The sequence below is a fragment of the Canis lupus genome, chromosome 7 (assembly GCF_003254725.2).
Source record: "Canis lupus dingo isolate Sandy chromosome 7, ASM325472v2, whole genome shotgun sequence".
In the NCBI taxonomy this organism is placed as follows: Eukaryota; Metazoa; Chordata; class Mammalia; order Carnivora; family Canidae; genus Canis; species Canis lupus.
Window position 1 is genome coordinate 18,838,458 of NC_064249.1, and position 21,532 is coordinate 18,859,989.

The 21,532-nt window shown below is 34.3% G+C and overlaps 1 protein-coding gene across 1 annotated transcript in view; it reads left to right on the forward strand.

Moving 5' to 3' along the window:
* HMCN1 (hemicentin 1) overlaps window positions 1-21,532 on the forward strand; it is a 456,859-nt gene that overhangs the window by 345,512 nt on the left and 89,815 nt on the right. The window contains 13 exon segments of the mRNA XM_025430103.3: window positions 667-817; window positions 2,374-2,568; window positions 4,709-4,822; window positions 9,100-9,287; window positions 11,134-11,230; window positions 13,782-13,943; window positions 14,646-14,759; window positions 14,872-15,074; window positions 15,374-15,455; window positions 15,561-15,692; window positions 16,239-16,388; window positions 19,036-19,195; window positions 21,273-21,397. Of these exon segments, the coding sequence (XP_025285888.3) occupies window positions 667-817; window positions 2,374-2,568; window positions 4,709-4,822; window positions 9,100-9,287; window positions 11,134-11,230; window positions 13,782-13,943; window positions 14,646-14,759; window positions 14,872-15,074; window positions 15,374-15,455; window positions 15,561-15,692; window positions 16,239-16,388; window positions 19,036-19,195; window positions 21,273-21,397 (1,873 nt within the window).

A 21,532-nucleotide genomic window follows, 5' to 3' on the forward strand; every position in this document is an offset into this window, starting at 1 on the left:
GATAGTGAGCCAGAAGCTAAAATCTTCAAGGAATGTGGAAACTTATTGTAAATGGAAATGTTTAGAAGATGAGAGATATCCTATTAAGTGTTGGATGATGTTATTAATAAACATCATAATACAAATATCTGTAAGTTAATGTGCCATTAAGTATAGTAATACTGTGAATCAAACATTGTAGTACAAATATCTCAAGGTTAAAATTTTCCATTTATGAAGTAATGTTTCTCAATCAGACTTAATGCTCTCAATCTTTCATTTAAAAACTCTAGCATTTTCTACAGAATTATAGTATACTGTATCAGGTACTGATACATTTTCAGCTGAAAATAGTATCAGCTGAAAATGATTTTTTCCAACATAAATAGATATGATATCTAAGAATATTTTTCATTGTTTATATACATTTATATATTATTATATAAATGTACCACCTGGAAATACCTGGCACAGATGTAAAATATATGAGCAGTATTTTCAATAAATAAAAATATGATTACTCAAAAAGTTCAATCAGAGTAAATTAATTCAATTATTGTTGTCTTGAGTCTTTCAAATATAATTTTATTTTTATTTATTAAGGAATCCTAAAAAGTATCAACTGTATGATATTTTGGAGAATTTATTAGTGTACTTTAAGGTAACATTATTATAATTGAATCACAGCCCCTTAAATCAGATGATCATGTCAATATTGCTGCAAGTGGACACACACTTCAAATAAAGGAGGCTCAGATATCAGATACTGGACGATATACTTGTGTTGCATCTAATATTGCAGGTGAAGATGAGCTGGATTTTGATGTGAATATACAAGGTAATAATAATAGGCTTATTATGTGTAAGTTAGCTTATATGGTCTATGAATGAAAGCTATGAAAAAGGGATTTGACTTGGTTTATTTTAAATACCTTTTTTGAGGGGGGGTGGTGCCTGGGTGGCTCCATGATTGAGCATCTGCCTTTAGCTTGGGTCATGATCCTGGGGTCCTGGGATGGAGTCCTGCATCAGGCTCCCTGTAAGTAGCCTGCTTCTCCCTCTTCCTCTGTCTCTGCCCCTCATGAATAAATAAATAAAATCTTTAAAATAAATAAATAAATATATTTTTTTGTTGTTGACAATAATAAAAATTCATTATTGAAACCTTGGGCTTAAGAAATTAACAAAGAATAAAACAATCCATTATTCAGGGTTACTTCTGTTATTCTTATGTTTCCTTCTGATACATTTTTGTGAAGTATACTTCATTTACAAATTGGGATCACATGATACTGGCTTTTCTATATATTAGCTTTCCCCTAATATTTTATCATGAGTTTTTTGATAGTGTTAACATGGAAGGCAAAAAAATATAGTAAAGTACAGAATTTAAAGTATCAGACTTGAAATTAAATGATGTAGCTCCTATGAACTTTTTGAGTTGGGCAAGTTACCTAAATATTTTAAGCCTTGGTTTCCTTGCTTTTAAAATTAATGTCTTGTAAAATTATAGCGAGTACCAAATAACCTAAATTAAGTAAAACTCTTAGCAAAATGGTTAAGAAGTGGTACCTGCTATTATTGTTGTTGATACTGTTACTTTTGTGTTTTTATATATGTTTTAACACATGTTTTTTAATAACTGTACTTGTTTTATCAGTTGAGTATTAAAATATGTATTTAACTAGACTCCTAATGTTGAATGTCTAGGTGGTTTCCAAGTTTTCACTTACTTGTGTAATGCTTCACTGAACATCTTTATACATAAAACTTTCGCACATCTGTGATTATTCATAAGTTGCTAATAGTGGAAATTTGAGGTCAAATGTTACGTACTTTTTTTAATGCTTTTGATGTGCAGGAAAATTGCCTTCTAGAAAGTTCATGCTTGTCCCTCAGAAATATTTGAGAATGTCCTATTATTTTTGCAACTGGAATTATTAATCCTGATTGCATAACTTCTTTAGGCTTCTTAGTAAGACAAATCATTGACAGATGCTCTCTGTTGAGCCCGAATTTTTGAATGGTTCCTCAAAATTTAGTTTTCCCTGCTATGATCATATTCCTTAGCCATGCATACTATAGTAGATCTTCCCTAAGAATAGGACCTTCATCTTTTAAGTGCTAGAGACCTGTAATAGGGAGAGCAAAACATGAGAATGGCAATTTTAGCCCTATATTTTTGTTCTTCCACATGAAAACCAAGTCTGACTTCTGTCTGCTACATTTTTTGGCTCAGGGCTAGAGTTGGTAGGTGTGTAAGTACTTGAAAATATTTTCACGTTGCTAATTTATTACACTTACAAATCATCCTTGTGAAAATACAGCCAAGATCTTTGTTTAATTAACCCTAGCATTCACATGTGTCTAAAGTGTCATATCTTTCCTCCATAGTTCCTCCGAGTTTTCAGAAACTCTGGGAAATAGGAAACATGCTGGATACTGGTAGAAGTGGTGAAGCTAAGGATGTGATCATCAACAACCCCATTTCTCTTTACTGTGAAACAAATGCTGCTCCTCCTCCTACACTGACATGGTACAAAGATGGCCGTCCTCTGACCTCGAGTGATAGAGTATTGATTCTACCAGGTAAAGATTGCTATGAAATCTTTATGAAATCAGGGTGAAAATCTGAGTCTCTGCCATATGTGTTTCTCCTCATTTATTAGGCCAGTTGAATTGATCAGCTTTCTGGCCATCTAATTTAACTGACACAGGGTGCCAAACGCAAATGCCACTGGAATCTGTGTAGCTCAAGCTAGAAGAGTCTAGGCTGAGAACTGACAATTGGTTGGAATACATTAGGTAACTTTCAGATCTACTACAGGATCACTCTATCAACTTAAGAAGTCCTTTGGCTTCTATGAGGCTCCATTTCTCTAATAGTGTGATGAGATCATCTACACATTATTACTGATAAATTCTAAAATATATTTGCAAATGGTTACTACTCACTTTATTAAATATGTTTATCACAAATCAATAGTTATGATTATTTCTAATATTTCAGTTATCACATGGTTTATTAGTAGAAAAAGATGTTTAAAGTGTTATGGAATCATAATCTTCTCAAGATTCTATTTAATTTTAACAAGTATCAAATAGGCTTGTCAAAATTTACCAGATTGTATACCTAAAGTCAGTGTACTCCATAGTATGTAAATTTTATTTCAAATATTTTTTTTTATTATTCATGAGAGATACAGAGAGAGAGAGAGAGAGAGAAACAGAGAGAGGCAGAGATGCAGGCAGAGGGAGAAGCAGGCTCCATGCAGGGAGCCTGATGTGGGACTCGATCCCGGGTCTCCAGGATCATGCCCTGGGCTGAAGGCAGCGCCAAACCACTGAGCCACCTGGGCTGCCCTTATTTCAATTAAATAAAAGAATATCTTGCAAAAACTTTTTTTAAGATTTTATTTATTTATTCATGAGAGACACACACAGATTGAGAGAGAGGCAGAGACACAGGCAGAGGGAGAAGCAGGCTGCATGCAAGGAGTCTGATGTGGGACTCAAACCCAGGAATCTGGGATCACGCCCTGAGCCAATGGCAGGTGCTCAACTGCTGAGCCACCCAGGTGTCCCAAAAAAAAACTTTTTAAAAGTGACTAAATACAAGTGAGAGCAAAATGTTGTGCTATGTGATCCAAAATTGGATCTAGGCTTGGGGAAAATATTTATAAAAGATTGTAAAGAAAATTAAATCTGAACATGGACTATGAGTTCATTAGTAGTTTTGTGTTGATTTTACATTTCCTTATTTTGATCAATATATTATAGTTACATAAGAGATTATTCTTGTCTATTCCTTCAAAATACAGATTTATGAATGTTTAGGGGTAAAGGGGCACTATGTTTCAAACTTACTCTCAAATAGTTCAGAAAAGATTTTATATATAAATATATACATATATATACATAAAATATATACATAAATATATATATGTGTGTGTGTGTGTGTATATATATATATAGAAGATAAAACAAGGGGCACCTACATGGCTCAGTGGTTGAGCATCTGCCTTCAGCTCAGGTCGTGATCCTGGAGTCCTGGGATCAAGTTCCACATTGGGCTCCTCACAGGGAACCTGCTTCTCCCTCTGCCTGTGTCTCTGCCTCTCTCTGTGTCTCTCATGAATAAATAAATAAAACCTTTAAAAACAAAAAGATAAAACAAGTGGAGTGAAATATAAATAATTAATAAACAGAAAAATTTTTATACTGTTACTGAAACATTTCTTTGAGTTTGAAATTATATCAACATGAAAAGTTTTAAAAATGTTTGGAGTTATTCTTCTAAAATTATATGTGAAAAAAAATTTATGTGTAATAATATACTTTATACCTTTTGCATCCCTGCTATGACTTTCTCAAACCTATACCTGCATCAAACATTGTAAACTTCTTTTACATGTGTTCAAAACTGTAAAATCAAGAAACCACTGCATAATAACATTCCACATGGAATGTGATGAGAGGATAGATCACCAATGCCCTCTTGAGAAAAATCCACGTGAGCTATTTATCTCTCAGAAGATCTGATTCATATATTGGATCACTTTTAATATGGTGTTTGTCATACAAATGGTATGTGAGATTAAAATTGAATCATTAGATGAAATAAGAACCTTGAAAGAAATTGTAAGGAAGTCATTAGGCCTGAAAAATTGCATCTCTGTTTATGACCAGTAGGATTTAGAGAAGTAAACATATGGGAATATGTTTTCAGGAGGAAGAGTGTTACAGATTCCCCGAGCCAAAGTAGAAGATGCGGGTAGATATACATGTGTGGCTGTGAATGAAGCTGGAGAAGATTCCCTTCAGTATGACGTTCGTGTACTCTGTGAGTTTTTCTTTTGTTTGTCATACATTCTTTCACTCAAAATTTTTTTGAGTGAAATATTTACAAGATGCTGCATTAAGCACTTTAAGGACTATAGAGATAATCAGAAAGTAATAGTTCTACTGATGAATTAATTATCTTATACAAACTGAGAACACATAAGTTAAGACTCCTAAAGTATGGAGATAACAAACTGGCTTAAACTAAAAAAGAGAATTCATTGACTCATGAACCCAAAGAGTCTCAGAGTAGAGCTGGCTACAGTCATACCTGACTTCTGTGGCACAAAAGAGGTCAAGCAGACTTGTTTCCTCTTTCTCGTGGTTTTTTCCCCTATGAACATCACTCTTAGGTGGGAGAACCCTTTGAATGACAAGTTAGCCCTCAGTGGCTCTAGTCTTACATCCTTCTAATTTCATATCCAAATGAAAGCTCTTCTCAGTATTTACAACTGAAATGCATGGATTTTCATGGCTTTAATTGGTTAAGCATGAATCACATTTCTATCCCTGAACCAATTATAGAAGCTAGCAGCCTGTTCAAGGCCTAGTTTATGTGCCTACTCCTAGACCACAGTGATCACCTCTGAATGCATGGACTGAGATGGAAGAAGTATTATACCTTGAAGAGGAAAGAGAGGTAATACTGCTAGAAGCTGTGAAACAAATAGTTGCTTCCATTAGAAGAGATTGATCTAGAGAAGTGGGAGTGAGAATGTATAAGAAGCAGTTAGCATGAGTTTACAGAGGAAGTTATTAAGTAATATGAAGTATTATCACTTGTCTCAGAGCATGAGATGACACTGAGATTTTTACTTTGAGTGATTAAGAAAATGGTGGCAAAAATAATAAAAATAGAAGACCGAGGAAAACATTATTTGGGGAAAAGGGAAGTCAATTTTGTTTGGGACATGCTGAATTGGGCATGTTAGAAGATACTGAGAAGAGGCCATTGAAAATAAGAAACTTCAACACAGAAGAAAGACTCAACTAAGAAGTTATCAACAAAAGCTGATATTCAAGAGTGTGAGATTTCCAACAGAAAGTGTCATAGATAAAGTAGAAGGTCAAAAGAAGTTCATAATGAGATCATTAACAAGTTGGAGAAAGGAAAAGGAAAACAGAGTTAGAGGGGAAACAACCCAAGAACTTCATGAAAAGCAGTAAACTACATAGTATTCTATGTCACAGAATCCAAAGCATGGAAAAGGCTATCAAGAAGTGGATCAAGTATTGAATGCTAAAGCAAAATTAGGAAAATAAAGACTGAAAAAGTCCATTTGGCTTTAAAACTAAGAAATCATTGATAAAATTCAAAAGATCAATTTAAATACTCTGGTGTGGTACAAAGCCATAGGACAAAAGGATAAATCTTGAGCGACTAATCAGAAAGAAAAGGAAACAAATATAGAATACTCTAAAAACATTTTGCAGAGGACAGAAGAGATGGAGTAGAGTTTTAGGATAGACAGGTTGTTTGAGAAAATATATTTAGGAAAGATTTGCTTACAGACCAAAGAAAATGATCCAACAGAAAAGGGACAAATTAAATTTTCAAGTGTGTTTTGCGGAGGAGTGGAAGAAATTGCAGGAATTCATGGATCAAGGTCCTAGAACAAGTGAAAAATGCAATCAAGGAACTAAGAGGTTAATTAGCCTTTTGTGGTAGTGAATTGCCATTCATCAGAATAGTTAGGAAGGAAATGTAGAAATGCATATGAAATGTATCTAGTCTTTTTCATTAAGTATGAGCACAAGATAAAGAATAGTAGGGGTAGTTGGCCCTGTGGAAAACAGGAAAGACTAGTGATTAACACCATGGAGGATGTGATAGTCAACTGTTGAAGTTGGAGCCAATTGACTCAGTTATTACTTTCTGAAGCCACCCTTCCTTCTACAGCATCCCAGTAAACAGGAGGCAGAGGTAGAAAAAATAGCGTGTTCACTCTGGGTAGGGAGGATATTGTACCACAAGATAACCAGATATATATTGTGTGGAAGCACTGGAGGGTGAAAGACCATAGAATGTACAGTGCAACAGAGCATCACTAATATGACCCCTATGAAATGATACTATGGAGTCTGGGCAGGAAAAGGGAAAAATGATGGAAGAAGGCTGATGGGCTAATTATAAGTGGAGAAGGAGTAGGAGGGCTAGAATTTTCAGAGCAAACAAAGAGCAGCTAATAAAGGAAACCTGAAAAGAGGTAGAGGAAAGAAACACTAGAGTTCAAATATCATATATTTGTCAAATATCTATTGATGTACTCAACTATGTGCTAGGCATTAAGGATACAGCAGTGAATATAGTAGACATCTGTCCTTTTTCAGGGAGCTTATAATTTGCAGAAGGAAGAGTGTTAATGTTTAATGGTCTACAGTATGGCTGTCTAGGGCTGACTTACATGGAGTAGAGATGAAACTAATTGGGGGGGATTGGTCATCGAAATAGATTTTTAAAGTCTACAAGATAGTGATAAGGAAAAGGAAAAGGGAAGAGAAGATGACCAATTAAAATCAGTGCTAACATCACCAAGAACAATGAAGGAGCATCCTAGACTATCTAGCTTAATTTGACTTAAGTTTGGAAAGAGTTTAGTTTAAGACAGAATAGAAGGATCTGATAAAGAAGCAAGATAATATGGTTTGGGAAGGACTAGGAGTCAATTAAATTGAAAGGGAATTTAAGGATTAGGTAGTTAAAGGTAGATGTTCATCCCCCTTCAGCTACTTTAATTAAGAGGAGGTTGGAAAGAATGTTGGATGGGTTTAGAGAGGTGGAATGAAACAAAAATAAACTGGACCCAAAATTCTGTCTAAATTAGGGATGTTTCACAATGTTTGATGCTCACCTCCTACATACTACTCAGAGCTCTCTACTCAGAAGAATTCTGAGTGGTGTAAGCCAGCTGATGGAGCATGGCAGCTGGAGGCAAGGTCAGACCAAAGAGCTTTGGTGGAGGCCTGTTCAGGTCAGACCTTGGACCTGTAGACCACCTCCTGGTATCTCCTGATGGTTCAGCTCCAGGCAGAAGTTGAGAAAAAACAGTGAATTTTTATGTCCCAACATTTCATTTGATTCGTTTTCATAATTTGGGGGTTAGTTATAGGCTCACTTAATCTGAAGTTCAAATTTCCTGTTAATCTGCAGTTCAAGTTATATTTTCTGTTACCTAGAGTATAGTAAGAATCATATAACTTTGAATGTGAAAATTTGCTTCCAAAATAACATTGAAATCCTATTATGTACCATGTAGCCTTGATTATTTTCTTTACAGACTTCCAATTTAGTTTTTGAAAGACTAAATACCACAGGACTTCATCTGCCTTAAGTATATAGTCTTTACTGATTGCTAAGGATATGGTACATTTTAAGAGAGTGAAACAAAATAGCTAAGCTTTCCAAATAAAATAAAATGATTATTCACTTTGAAAATGAATTTCTACATTTATCACAGCAGCCAACACATGTGTTTCTAGTTTATGTAACATTTCCATTTTTAAAAATTTTATGGGTAATATGTGATTTTTCATAACTGACTAGCATAGGATAGATATGTACCTAGATCCAGTGGTATTATGTTAAATGAAAATGAATACATGTAGAAAAATCTACAATATGACTCCTCAAACTGTAGTGTACGTTAAGAATCACCTGAAGAGTTTCTTAAAACACAAATTTCTTGGCCCATCAAGGGCCAAGATAGTCCTCAATGGCCAAGACGACTGTTGAGATCTGAGTGGCCCCCCAATATTTCATCTCTAACCCAGCTCCCAGGTGATCCTGATACCACTGATACTGGGGCTCGAGGAATACATTTAAGTAGCCCAGACAGTTCCCTTGCAAATGAGACCAAATTTGTAAATTCCAAATACACTTTATAAAGATGTAAATTTTCTGGCTTGTCTAGATGACAAAATAGATTTAAATATTCATTCACGTGGATGGTACTTACAGGTATGCTTGAAAACCCAGAAGGCATAGTGCAAGGGGCTGAGAGAGAAACAAGGTCAGAGAAACTGGGGACAGTTTGGGATTGAGTTGAATAGGAATGAAAATTGTGGAATGGGTTAAGGTAGGGCAGTAAACCCAAAGTCCCACAATTTTTATCACCATCCTAATTTATTAGTGTAAAATGTTATTCAACGATCTTGGTTTCATCTTCAACTTTGCTCTTCTATTATCATCCTATACTTCTTAAAGCTGTTAGAAAACTAGAATAAATGGGAAAAGACCTTATTTCCTGTCAATATCTCTTTGTTGCAATCATTTATCAGTGCCACCAGTTATTAAGGGAGCAAATAGTGATCTCCCAGAAGAGGTCACTGTGCTGGTGAATAAGAGCACACTGATGGAGTGTTTATCCAGTGGCAGCCCCGCACCAAGGAATTCCTGGCAAAAGGATGGGCAGCCTTTGCTAGAAGATGAGCATCATAAGTTTGTATCTAATGGAAGAATTCTACAGGTAAAAGTAAAAAAATCTTATTTTAAAAGAGCTATTTGACTTTGTCTTTTTTACTTTTAAAAGTCATTTTTATTGGTATATAAATATTATATTTGTAAAAATAACTAGCCATAAGAAGAATATAAAATAAAATTACTTATTCTTTTCCCCCCTACCAGAGGTGATCACTACTTTTTTTAAGTTTTCATTGAAATTCCAGTTAGTTAATGTACAGTGTAATATTAGTTTCAGGTGAACAATTAGTGATTCAACTCCCATATATCAACTGATGCTCAAGTGCACTCCTTAATCCCCATCATCTGTTTCACCCATCCTCCCACCACCCTCCTTCTGGTAACCATCAATTTGTTCTCTATAGTTAAGAGTCTGTTTCTTGGTTTACCTCTTTTTTTTTCCCCTATTATCATTTATTTTGTTTCTTAAATTCCACATATGAGTGAGATCATATGGTATTTGTCTTTCAGAGGTGACCACTGTTAACAATTTTGTGTGAATTCTTACAAAAACTGTCTGTACATTCAACACATGCACACCCTTAAATTCGCTACAAGATGGCCTTTGTGATAAAAGCCACATAATAATTAGTATAATCCTTTCAACTGCATATTTCTAGTGATAGAATCCTAGGTGGTATAAGGTCCCCTATAGAGTTAAACTTCCCCTGTAATAGTAAGGAACTGATAATAACTAATGAAAACCAAATAAATATCCTGATTTGTTGTTCATCAATGGCCATGTCTATGTTTTTCTTTTTAAATGTCTTAAAACAAAGTTATGTATTTATAGAAACAACACCAACTCTTTTGTTAGGATATAACTTAATAAATTATTTTTGACCACATAAATGGTGTATGTGGTCAAAAATAACTATATATTTAGTTGGCCCAAGAATCTAAGCATAACTATCAACACAGGACATATCTTAGGGAGTTTTTGTCTTTAAAACAAAACAAAACAAAACACCCACAAGAACCAGAGTCAGTGCTTATAAATAACTTGAATCCTCAGAGTATTTTCTAAGCATTGTGACCATATTGATTTGATGTCATACAATGTCTATCAAAATGTTTAAATGTTTCTATGTCTCTGGCCAAAAGATATATAGATGGATAGAAATTTCTGCCTAAGAAAATAAATATAAATGTTATATTAGCCAATTATTGCTGTACAGAACAAAGAACTCAAAAACAAGAACTTAAAACAATAAGCTTTTTTTTTTTTTTTTAGTTCATAAGTCTTCTAGTTGGCTGGGTAATTCTTCTGGTCTCAAGTGTCTAGATGCTATCAGTTGAGTAAGTGGCTCTGCTGGTCTTGGCTAGGCTCTGGGCACTGATTCTGACCTCCTGTGATTCTCTTACCCTCCAACAGGCTAGTCCTTGCTTTTTCACATGGCGGTAGCTGAGTTCTGAAATAGTGAGTAAAGGCACTAGACCTCTTTAGGTCTAGGTTTGAAATGGCACACTGTCACTTTCATCACACTGTGTTGAGCAGAGCCATTCACAAGGCCAACATAATTTCCACATCTTACTCCGCCTCTTAATGCAAGGAACTTCAAAGTCACATTGCCAGGGGTGTAACAGGGAAGAGGAAGAATAATTGAGATTTTTGTAGTCCGCATATAACAAGTACATTTAAAAATGCCTTTTCTTATGGAAAATCTTTATAAATAAATAGTTGACTGACCCAACTAATAAAAGCTAGTGTGAGCACTATTAGATACAAAAATTTGTCATGTGTCCATCCGGTATTAACCAGGAAGAATGTGTTGTTTTTTCTGAAATGTAATGATGATTATGAAAAGCTACTTTATTAAAAATTTCAGTTGGAATTTCTTTTTTTTCCTTAGATTTTGAACACTCAAATAACAGATATCGGCAGGTATGTGTGTATTGCTGAGAACACAGCTGGAAGTGCCAAAAAATATTTTAACCTCAATGTTCATGGTAAGAGCTCAGTTCCAATAACATTTCTTAGAGTATGCTTGAAAAAGTAGGAAAACTGTGTTTTAGATTATGTAGACATATTTTGTATTTTTAACTTGAACAATGTGTGGAGCTTGCATTTTTTTCAATCTCCTGTGTCTCTTCTCATCACATAGTAAAGGACAAATCTTCTAGGAAGCCTGTTTTTAGATTATTTCTGTTCCTTAGGAGAAAATACTCTTACATATTTGAAAGTGAAAAAAAACTCAAAATTTTAAATCCCCCAAATTATATGTTTATATAAAGTTAGAACTGAATATAGCTCTTCTCCTCATAAAAACTTACCCAATAATCCTGATTAGAACCAGTTTCTGCCCTCAAAGGGAGAATTCACATTGAGTTACGTTAGTTAGGTATACTACCTGAAGAAGAAGTCATTTTTGGAGTCAATTCTTTAAAAAAAAACATTTTCTTTATTATTTGAATGAAAGAGAGAGAGAGAGCACAAGCAGGGGGAGCAGTAGACAGAGGGAGAGGAAGAAGCAGGTTCTCTGCTAAGCAGGGAGCCCAATGCAGGGCTCAATCCCAGTACCTTGGGATCATGACCCGAGCCAAAGGTAGACACTTAACTGACTGAACCACCCAGGCACACTTGGAGTTAAATAATTCCTAAAAACCATCACTACACCTAATTTGTTCATCAAATTTTAAGTTCTTAATGTTTTCTAGACACAGCATGAATACTATTTTTTTGCTAAAATGCTGCTGAGATATTTAGGCAAGAGTAAGGGGAAAAAGCAGTTGGATGTCTATCACAAATGATTAGTTTTAGTTTTATGACACACATCTGCTTTGAGAATATTAAATTGGAAATGGCAGACAATCATTATAAAAGATTTCCTTTACATGTGGGATACATATACAGAATTCCAGCTCATTTTGGAAATAGCTGAAATTGGACATTTCATGAAAAATTTCTCCCTCCAGAAGAGTTTTATTTAGCATCATGAATATTATTTTTTGGTGTGATATGTAGGGAGTATTGATGTCCAGCAATGTTTGGTGTTTGTGGAACAGACATTTGAAACATCTTTATCTTATTCCCAGTGCTTAGCACAATGAGTAACACACACAGTAGGTGTGATAGTAACAACCATGTGAGAGTAAAAGAGATTTTGCCTTTTTTTTTAAAGACTTATTTATTTATTTATTCATGAGAAATAGAGAGAGAGCACAGCAGAGACATAGGCAGAAGGAGAAGCAGGCTCCATGCAGGGAGCCTGACATGGGACTCGATCCTGGTACTCCAGGATCACGCCCTGGCCCAGAGGCAGGCACTCAACCAATGAGCCACCCAGGCTTCCCAGATTTTGCCTTTTTGATGTTTTGCTTAGGTGGTTTTTGTTTTTGTTTTTGTTTTTGTTTTTATGAGAGACACAGAGAGAGGCAGAGATACAGGCAGAGGGAGAAGCAGGCTCCATGCAAGAAGCCCAACGGGACTTGATCCTGGGACTCCAGGATCACGCCGTGGGTGGAAGGGAGGCCCTCAACCACTGAGCCACTCAGGCATCCCTGCTTTGGTTTTTGATGTTGTTTTAAGATCTCAGTCCTAGTATAATAAAGTATTATATTAATTGCATCTCTTTGTTCCTGTCTCACTATCATCATTGGCCTGAACAAGACCCATCTTTACTTTTATTTATTAAAATACTCATTCATGTATTCATTCATATTTATGCCCATTTCTTGCTACTGTTTCCCCTCTCCTTTCATGGAAAACCTTCAAATGTGTTTGATATTATACCTTCTATGTCTACGTGTTCGTATAAAAATCCATTTTTCCATGTGTTTATGATTTAATATGCATAAATGGCCTTGCATTGTTAATCTCATTCTTTTTTTACTACACTTTTTCTCTGCACTGCTTTTGCTTTTGGAATTCTTTCTGTTTTTTAAGCAATAAATCATAGTATTATTTCTTAAATTTTCTGCTCATCTTGATGTCATTTATTTATGTTGTCAAAATAACCGGTGTAATTTGTTGGTAGATACCCTAAAATTAAATTTCTACTTTACTTTGCTATAAGCAGTAAGATAAAACCTTGAAGATGTAATATTAAGGGACGCCTGGGTGGCTCAGTTGTTGAGTACCAGCCTTCGATCCGGGCATGATCCTGGAGTCCCGGGATTGAGTCCTGCATCGGGCTCCCAGCGTGGAGCCTGCTTCTATCTCTGCCTGTGTCTCTGCCTCTCTCTGTGTGTCTCTCATGAAAAAATAAATAAAATATTTTTTAAAAAGATATAATATTAAATATAAGAATATTCAAATGTAGTGAACAAAAAGTACTATTAGGTCTTTCTTTATACATTGAGAAAACCACCTTAAGAATTACCACCTACATTTTACAAATAAAATGCACAATAATTCTGTCTGAATTCTAAGAAAGCTAAATAACTATCATTAACTAACTCAGTGCTTTAGCAGATTATAGTGGTCAGGTTTATATTAAAAATTTGGAATATGTATTACTGATCATATCACATCTCACTTTTAATGTATTTACTATTATAGTTCCTCCGAGTGTCATTGGTCCTAACCCTGAAAATCTCACTGTTGTGGTGAACAATTTCATCTCTTTAACCTGTGAGGTCTCTGGTTTTCCACCTCCGGATCTCAGCTGGCTTAAGAATGAACAGCCTATCAAGCTAAATACAAATGCTCTTATTGTGCCTGGTAAGGAGGAACTTACTACTTTTAAAAGATGGGCAAAACTTTCTCACTTTTTTTCAATACCAATGGCATCAGCTTATCTCTCTTTCCAAACTTTGGTCTTGCTCCTATTATTTGTTCACACTGAATGCCTCTTTCTATCCAGCTGGGGCCATTTAGGATAAGATTGTATAGATTTATTTTAGTGGGAATGTACAACGACAAAGTCTACTTTCAAGAAATTACAACTTTTAGAGACAAACTGTTTAGTAATTCCTTGGGGGGTGATAGGCTAACAAATAGTGCTTTCACTGGATAAAGTCACTGCTTCTTTTTAATCAATCCTAAAGCTCCTTGAGGATAGATAGACAGACAATCACTTCTACACTGTGGGAGATTTAAACTCAGAAAATAGTTGTTAATGTATTTTAACTATAGTACAATTGCTATTTGCTCACTTGAACCTGTATCAAACAATTCTACTATCTATGTTTGGTTACTAGAGAGAAAAATTTTATGAATTTCTTCCTTTGTAAAGAAGTAGAATAAATACTGAGATCAAAGGAAAAGGATCAAAGATGCTCAGTCTAATTCAGTTCTTTCATTTTGAATGAGAAATTTTTTTACTATAAGAGATAGGATGCATTTTGCTGTTTATCTTACTGATAAATAGTTATTAAAACAACCCCTATGTCACTCTTCAATTTGCATTGTATTTGTCCACAGGTGGTCGAACTCTGCAAATAATTCGGGCAAAGGTATCTGATGGTGGTGAATATACTTGTATAGCTATCAACCAAGCTGGTGAAAGCAAGAAAAAAGTTTCCCTGACTGTTTATGGTTTGTCTCATAAAATTCTTTCATTTTTAAACTGGTATTAGATATTTTCTATCTGAGCATCTTAATGAAAAAAAAAAAACAACAACCTTCTGTTCTTGTTTCCCTCTCTCAGTGCCCCCAAGCATTAAAGATCATGGCAGTGAATCTCTTTCTGTAGTTAATGTAAGAGAGGGGACCTCGGCATCACTGGAGTGTGAGTCAAATGCTGTCCCCCCTCCAGTCATCACCTGGTATAAGAATGGGCAGATGATAACGGAGTCTACTCACTTGGAGATTTTAGCAGATGGACAAATGCTGCACATCAAGAAAGCTGAGGTGCATCTTTTATTCTTGTTTGTGTGTCATGACTCATTGGTGGGATTATAGAAGAAAGAATTGATAGTTGCGTATTACCTTTACTACAGTGAGAAATGAGTTTTATTTAAAAACTCATCATCAATGCTATTGACCTTATTTTTATTTTTATTTAAAAAAAAAAAAAGCAAGACTTTAGAAGGCAATTAGAATGGGGCATTGGAGCATAAAGATGACTGATGATTTAATCTACACCAGAATAGTGTGATTGGTCATCTGTAATTTAATGGAGCACATACAATAGTATCTTTTTCTTTTAGGTATCTGACACAGGCCAGTATGTATGTAGAGCTATAAATGTAGCAGGACGGGATGATAAAAATTTCCACCTCAATGTATATGGTGAGCATCTGCCTCTAATACAACTCTTTTTCCCCAGATATGCAAATAAAAAGTGTCCTGAATTAGCTTAACGAGGACACATGATTTTCTTCTGTCTTTTCACAGTGCCACCCAGTATCGAAGGACCTGAAAATAAAGTGGTTGTTGAGACAATCAGCAATCCTGTGACCTTAACATGTGATGCCACTGGAATCCCGCCTCCCATGATAGCATGGTTAAAGAACCACAAGCCCATAGGTAATACAGTTGTGCATTTTTCATCTTTGTTTTCTTTTGCTCTTAATTTACCAGATTAATAAACTAGCACATTTTCAGTACTATGCTTATAGCTGTATTTAGTCCAGAAAGCCTAACTAACTGGAATATAAACTTATAGGATAAACACATAAAATAGTTATTCATTACAGACTTCTCCCATTTCCTTTAACAAAGATGGCTCTCATTTAAAATAAAAGTACAAAGGAGGAACTTTTAAGAAATCTACTTATTGCAAAAATAAGATATTTGGGGTGCCTTGGTGGCTCAGTTGGTTGAACAGCTGACTCCTGATTTCAGCTCAGGGCATGATCTCAGAGTCATGGGATCGAGCCCCACGTCCAGCTCCACACTCAGTGAGGAGTCTGCTTGAGGATTCTCTCTCCTTCTTCCTCTGCCCTTCTCCCCACTCATATTCTCTCTCTCAAATAAATAAACCTCAAAAAATATTATATATTATGGTGAATTATAGAGATATTAAAAATAAAAGATTTTTTATGTTTTGTTTTGCTTTGTTTTCACCACCAGAAAATTCTGACTCACTTGAGGTACATATTTTGTCTGGAGGTAGCAAACTTCAAATTGCCCGGTCTCAGCATTCAGATAGTGGAAACTATACATGCATTGCATCAAATATGGAGGGAAAAGCACAGAAAAATTACATTCTTTCAATTCAAGGTAAGTGGAGTCTGGGGGCACCTGGCTGGCTAAGCTAGTAGAGCATGCGAATCGATTTCAGGATTATGAATTCAGTCCCACATTGGGCATAGAGCTTACTATAAATTTTTTTTTAAAAAACCAGCAAAGTATGTGAGGTGCACTCTGAACTATCTTCAGTTTCTTTATTATATTCTATCTGTAGTATAAAATAAGGCTTCCTTGGTTACAGTTGATTCAAAATACCTTTGTTTTGTATTTTTCAGATTTTTTTCCAATTTTGTTGAGCTATAAACACTAAGTTATATAGCCTAATGATGTGACTTACAAAATACCTTTAGATACACAAAAAATATTCTCCATTTTCTGTCCTATATTTATCAGATTTGTATTTTCATGAAAATGGCCATAACTGTGGAAAAAAGAATAATAGAAATTTCATAATCTCTCTTTTTCATGCTGACTGAAATGAATATTTTCCAATAGTATATATTCTATTGAATTGCTTATTTGTTTTAATCTGGTATAATTTATTTTGAGCCACACCTATAAATCTGTTCTTGTTTATGTAGATAAGATGTAACTTGGGACACCTGGGTGGCTCAGCGGTTGAGCATCTGCCTTCAGCCCATGGTGTGATCCTGGAGTCCTGGGATCAAGTCCCACATCAGGCTCCCTGCATGGAACCTGCTTCTCTCTCTGCCCATGTCTCTGCCTCTCTCTCTTTCTCTCTCTATGTCTCCCATGAATAAATAAATCAATAAAATCTTTACAAAAAAATAAGATGTAAATAATGAAAAGATTGTATGTTCTAACTACAAGTCAGGAATTGGGTAAATTTCAACTAAGCATGATTCTTATACTATTCTGGGGTGAGAATAAGGAGCATTGGTTCATCCAACACTTAATTAACTTAATTAACACCTCCTATGTTCCAGCATAATATTGAGCACTGGAGAGAGAACTTGCATACTTTTGATTTTTAATAAACCTCTGGTTATTACTTCATGCCTCATGTTTATTTTTTTTAAGATTTTATTTATTTATTCATGAGAGACACAAAGAGAGAGAGAGAGGCAGAGACACAGGCAGAAGGAGAAGCAGGCTCCACGCATGGGACTTTATCCCGGGTCCCCAGGATCACACCCCAGGCTGCAGGTGGCGCTAAACCGCTGTGCCACCGGAGCTGCCCTGTGCCTAATGTTTACATTGAAATGGAAGTCTAACTAGAAACTAAGTTGAATTCTAGCTTTTTATAATTTTATTAGTTACTAGGAAAAGAATTTCTCATAAATTATGGAAGCAATTATGAATATGCATTATCTACCTGTTTTGTATTCTGCTAAAACTTCAAAAATATTATTTTTTTTAGTTTTATGAGATATAATTGACATATAACATTGTGTAAGTTTAAGGTGCACAATGTAATGATTTGATAAATGTATATATTGTAAAATAAAATTAAAATCTGTCACCTAAAATTAAAATTAAAGAGAAACTAAAATAAGTTTATAAGTATTGGTGGTTTCTCTGATATGTGATGCTTTGAGATGTCAGAAGCAAAGAGGGAAAAATATTCAGAGATTCAGTGTCAGAAATTATGTTTAACTTTCAATGCATTAATAATAATAAGTACTAATCATGGGGAATGTGGTATGACCAAACATTTTACCAGACAATATATGTTATCATGTCTCAGGACTACAAATATGTGTACAGGGCCTAGTCCAGTGCTTGTCATATATTAGATACTCATTATAGGATGTCTCATTAAAACTCTCTTTGATTCAACTAATTAGTAACTCTCAATTCTGCAGATTTGGTACAATTATTATCTTCTGGATGACTAAAATGAGATTTGGAGAGGTTGTAAAGTGATGTACTGTTAAATATTTAATGACTGACCCTCCAGACAAAAACATCCTGATTTGTTGCCAATCATTTGCCAGTTTCTATGGTGTAAATATCCCCATTATGGCCCACTTCAAGTTCCCAAGATGATGTTAATGAACATGGAGAGGGAAGATGTATAAAATTGGCTCTTAAAAGCTGGTATGAACTACTTCCCCCACACTACCATAATTACTTAGAAGAGGAATTCAAATGTGTTTCTGCTTGATGCCATTGTCAATGTTTTTATTACACATTATTTCTCAGATCATTAAAGTGAAAAACAAAGATGTCTAGAAAGAGTATAAAAATGATTGGATCTTGAAATGTACAACAAACCTCTCCATTATTCAGAATAACTAATATTTTAATTGCATTATGAAGAAAGAAATAACCAACTTAGATACTTTTCTCAGACATTGGTGCCAAGGTTTTATAAAACATTATCCTGAACTGTACTAATTCTAAACTATGTTGAGGATTTCATCTAGAAATGATTCATTTGAACAGAAAGGGCACCCATGAGGTAGATTTATCACTAGCATGCATGACTAAATAATTGTATCAACTTACAAATACAACAGGAATATTGAAGCTATCCCTCTACCTAGTCTTCATTTGAAAGTAATTTATGAGGATAATAATAGTTGGATCTTGAGCCACAAGCTAAGAAAAATATGAAATAAAAAATGGCATATTTGTTCTATGATTCTGTTGTATTTGTTAGAATTTATAATCTTGTACCTTGTTAATGAAAATCTTAATCATTTCCCCGAAGTTCCTCCAAGTATCGCTGGCGCTGAAATTCCAAGTGAAGTGAGTGTTCTTCAGGGGGAAAACGTTGAGCTGGCATGCAATGCAAATGGCATTCCCACCCCACTTATTCAGTGGCTTAGAGATGGAAAGCCCATAAATACTAGTGAAACAGAAAGAATCCGGTATGTTTTAAAAGAATCTTTGCATCATTAATTGTAAGGTATTCTACAATGCTTTCTGCTTCAAATTTCACATGAATTATACTAAATTCAGTCTCATGGGCACTTGGCTATCATTGTATTCAGAAAGAAGAAAGATAAAATTTTAAAGAGTTGGACACAGAAATTCTCCTTAGACAATTGCTCAAAAGTATGTTTCTGTGTATGTGTGTGTGTGTGTGTGTGTGCGCGCGTGTGTGTGTTCTTTCCTTATCCATCATCAATGAGTGAATGAATGCTTGGCTCATTTTGAAAAAACACAATATCATCATAACCAAGTTCATTCCTTGTAGTAATTTGTTCAAATACCATTTTCTACCAATACTTTTTTCCTATGCAACAAACTATATAGAGATGGAATAATAAGATAGTAAGGGCTTCCTGCTACTTTCAACAAGAAATGCCTTTGGAAGAACAATCCAAAATTTTACTCTTCATAGATCACTTCATCACAAAGCCCCATTGTATACACATATCAGAGTAATTATAATTATTTGAAGAACAATATATGTATAAGTAGGCATTAATTAACGGTATTGCAAACTTTATAATTTTAAACCAATATTTTAAATTCAGGCTTTGGACTGTTTTCTAGTCAATGAATTGAATATACATAATTTAAAGAAATATAAGTAAATGTTATTTTCTTCGAAGTCACTTTATATTAAAATTTGATATTTGTTCCCATTAGAAGCTTGGGTAAATTGCCAAATAATATTTTACAAATACATTTTTAAGTTTTATTTCTTTGGTATGGACAATAATTCTTTGGTATCTCAATAATCAACAAATATTTAATTATTTTTATTAAATCAGCTGGTATCAATCCTATTGCAAGCAAAGTACTAATAGATGATGGGACCTAAAGATCTTATGTGATAATATTTATTCCTAGGAATATATGATCTGTTGCATTTCTCTTACAATAAGATTCCAAATGCACTTTTTCTTATATCTAGCTTACTGATTATTTGTTCACAGTTCTACAATATGTATAGTTTGCAAGTGGAGCAATTTGCCAATCAAATAAAGAAATTTTTCAGAGTCAACTTACTACTTTCCTTTGGTTATGGCAACTTGCTTTTTTGTTTATTCAAATGACTAACCCTGTGAAATTTTTAAAATTCATATTTTGAAAATAAAAAAATACAATAGACTCAGATAATAAAATTGTAATTTTTCTTTTTTGTAATTTTCAATAATCATATTTAATAGCATAACATGGTAGAAATGGAGTGGTTACTTGTGACATTGGAAGATTCTAATAAAACCACTATTGTAGGAATAACAGTAGAAAGCCTTTTAATCTCTTTCTGAAACAGGAAATTTTGTTTGGTAATTAATAGCTCATGAAGGGAATCAGTAATGCAATAATCTTAACTTAGATATCTTTGATCATCTAACTATAGTTATCTACTATTATATAACAAAGGAAAAGCTCTAGTAATTTGTGGAAAAATTTTTGCAAAATATACCCTATAATAGTTGTCACAGTTTAAGTAAGTTATCCTATTCTCATTAAAAATATTACTAAACCATGTATAGGTTAGTTTTTTATTTTATTTTATTTTCTGATAGTTTTTTAATATGTAATCTCTTTTAGTTTTTCATTATAACATTCCTCAAATTTCATATCAGAATTTTTAAATAATCTTCATTTAATCCAAGCCTTATATTGGTAACTAAGGAAAAGTATCCTAACTTTGAGAAAAACACATCTTTGATATGGATAGAGAAATTCACAACCTGATTTCATTAATTTTCCATTTTTCTCATAAGGAAGTGGTAGATATAAGACATGGATTTGATCTGGTTCTGTAGAATTTTAGTTGGTTGCCTGAAATCTCCATCAGTTTTACTAGCTCTGACTTTAACAGACCTCCCTGTACTTAGTGAAAAAGATATGAACCATTATATAGCTAAGATGAAGATGCATTTTATGGTAATATTTCTTTAAAGAACATAATAACCCAGAGTGGGTTTTCTAGCTCTTAGCTTCACATGAATCATATCGGTGCCTTTATTATGACGTTTTCTATAGGGTGACTGCAGATGGCAGTACATTAACCATTTATGGAGCTCTCCCATCCAATGTGGGGAAATACACTTGTGTTGCTACTAACTCTGCTGGAGAAGAAGACCGAATTTTTAACTTGAATGTCTATGGTAAATATGAAATTTCATTCTCTTTTGACTCGGCTACTTTAGGAATCTATCAGTAGAAATAAAGGTCCTGCAGTAGGTGCCTGAAGTACTTAGTTTTAAAATCTGATGTCACTGCTGTTTCCTTTTGGGATAAAA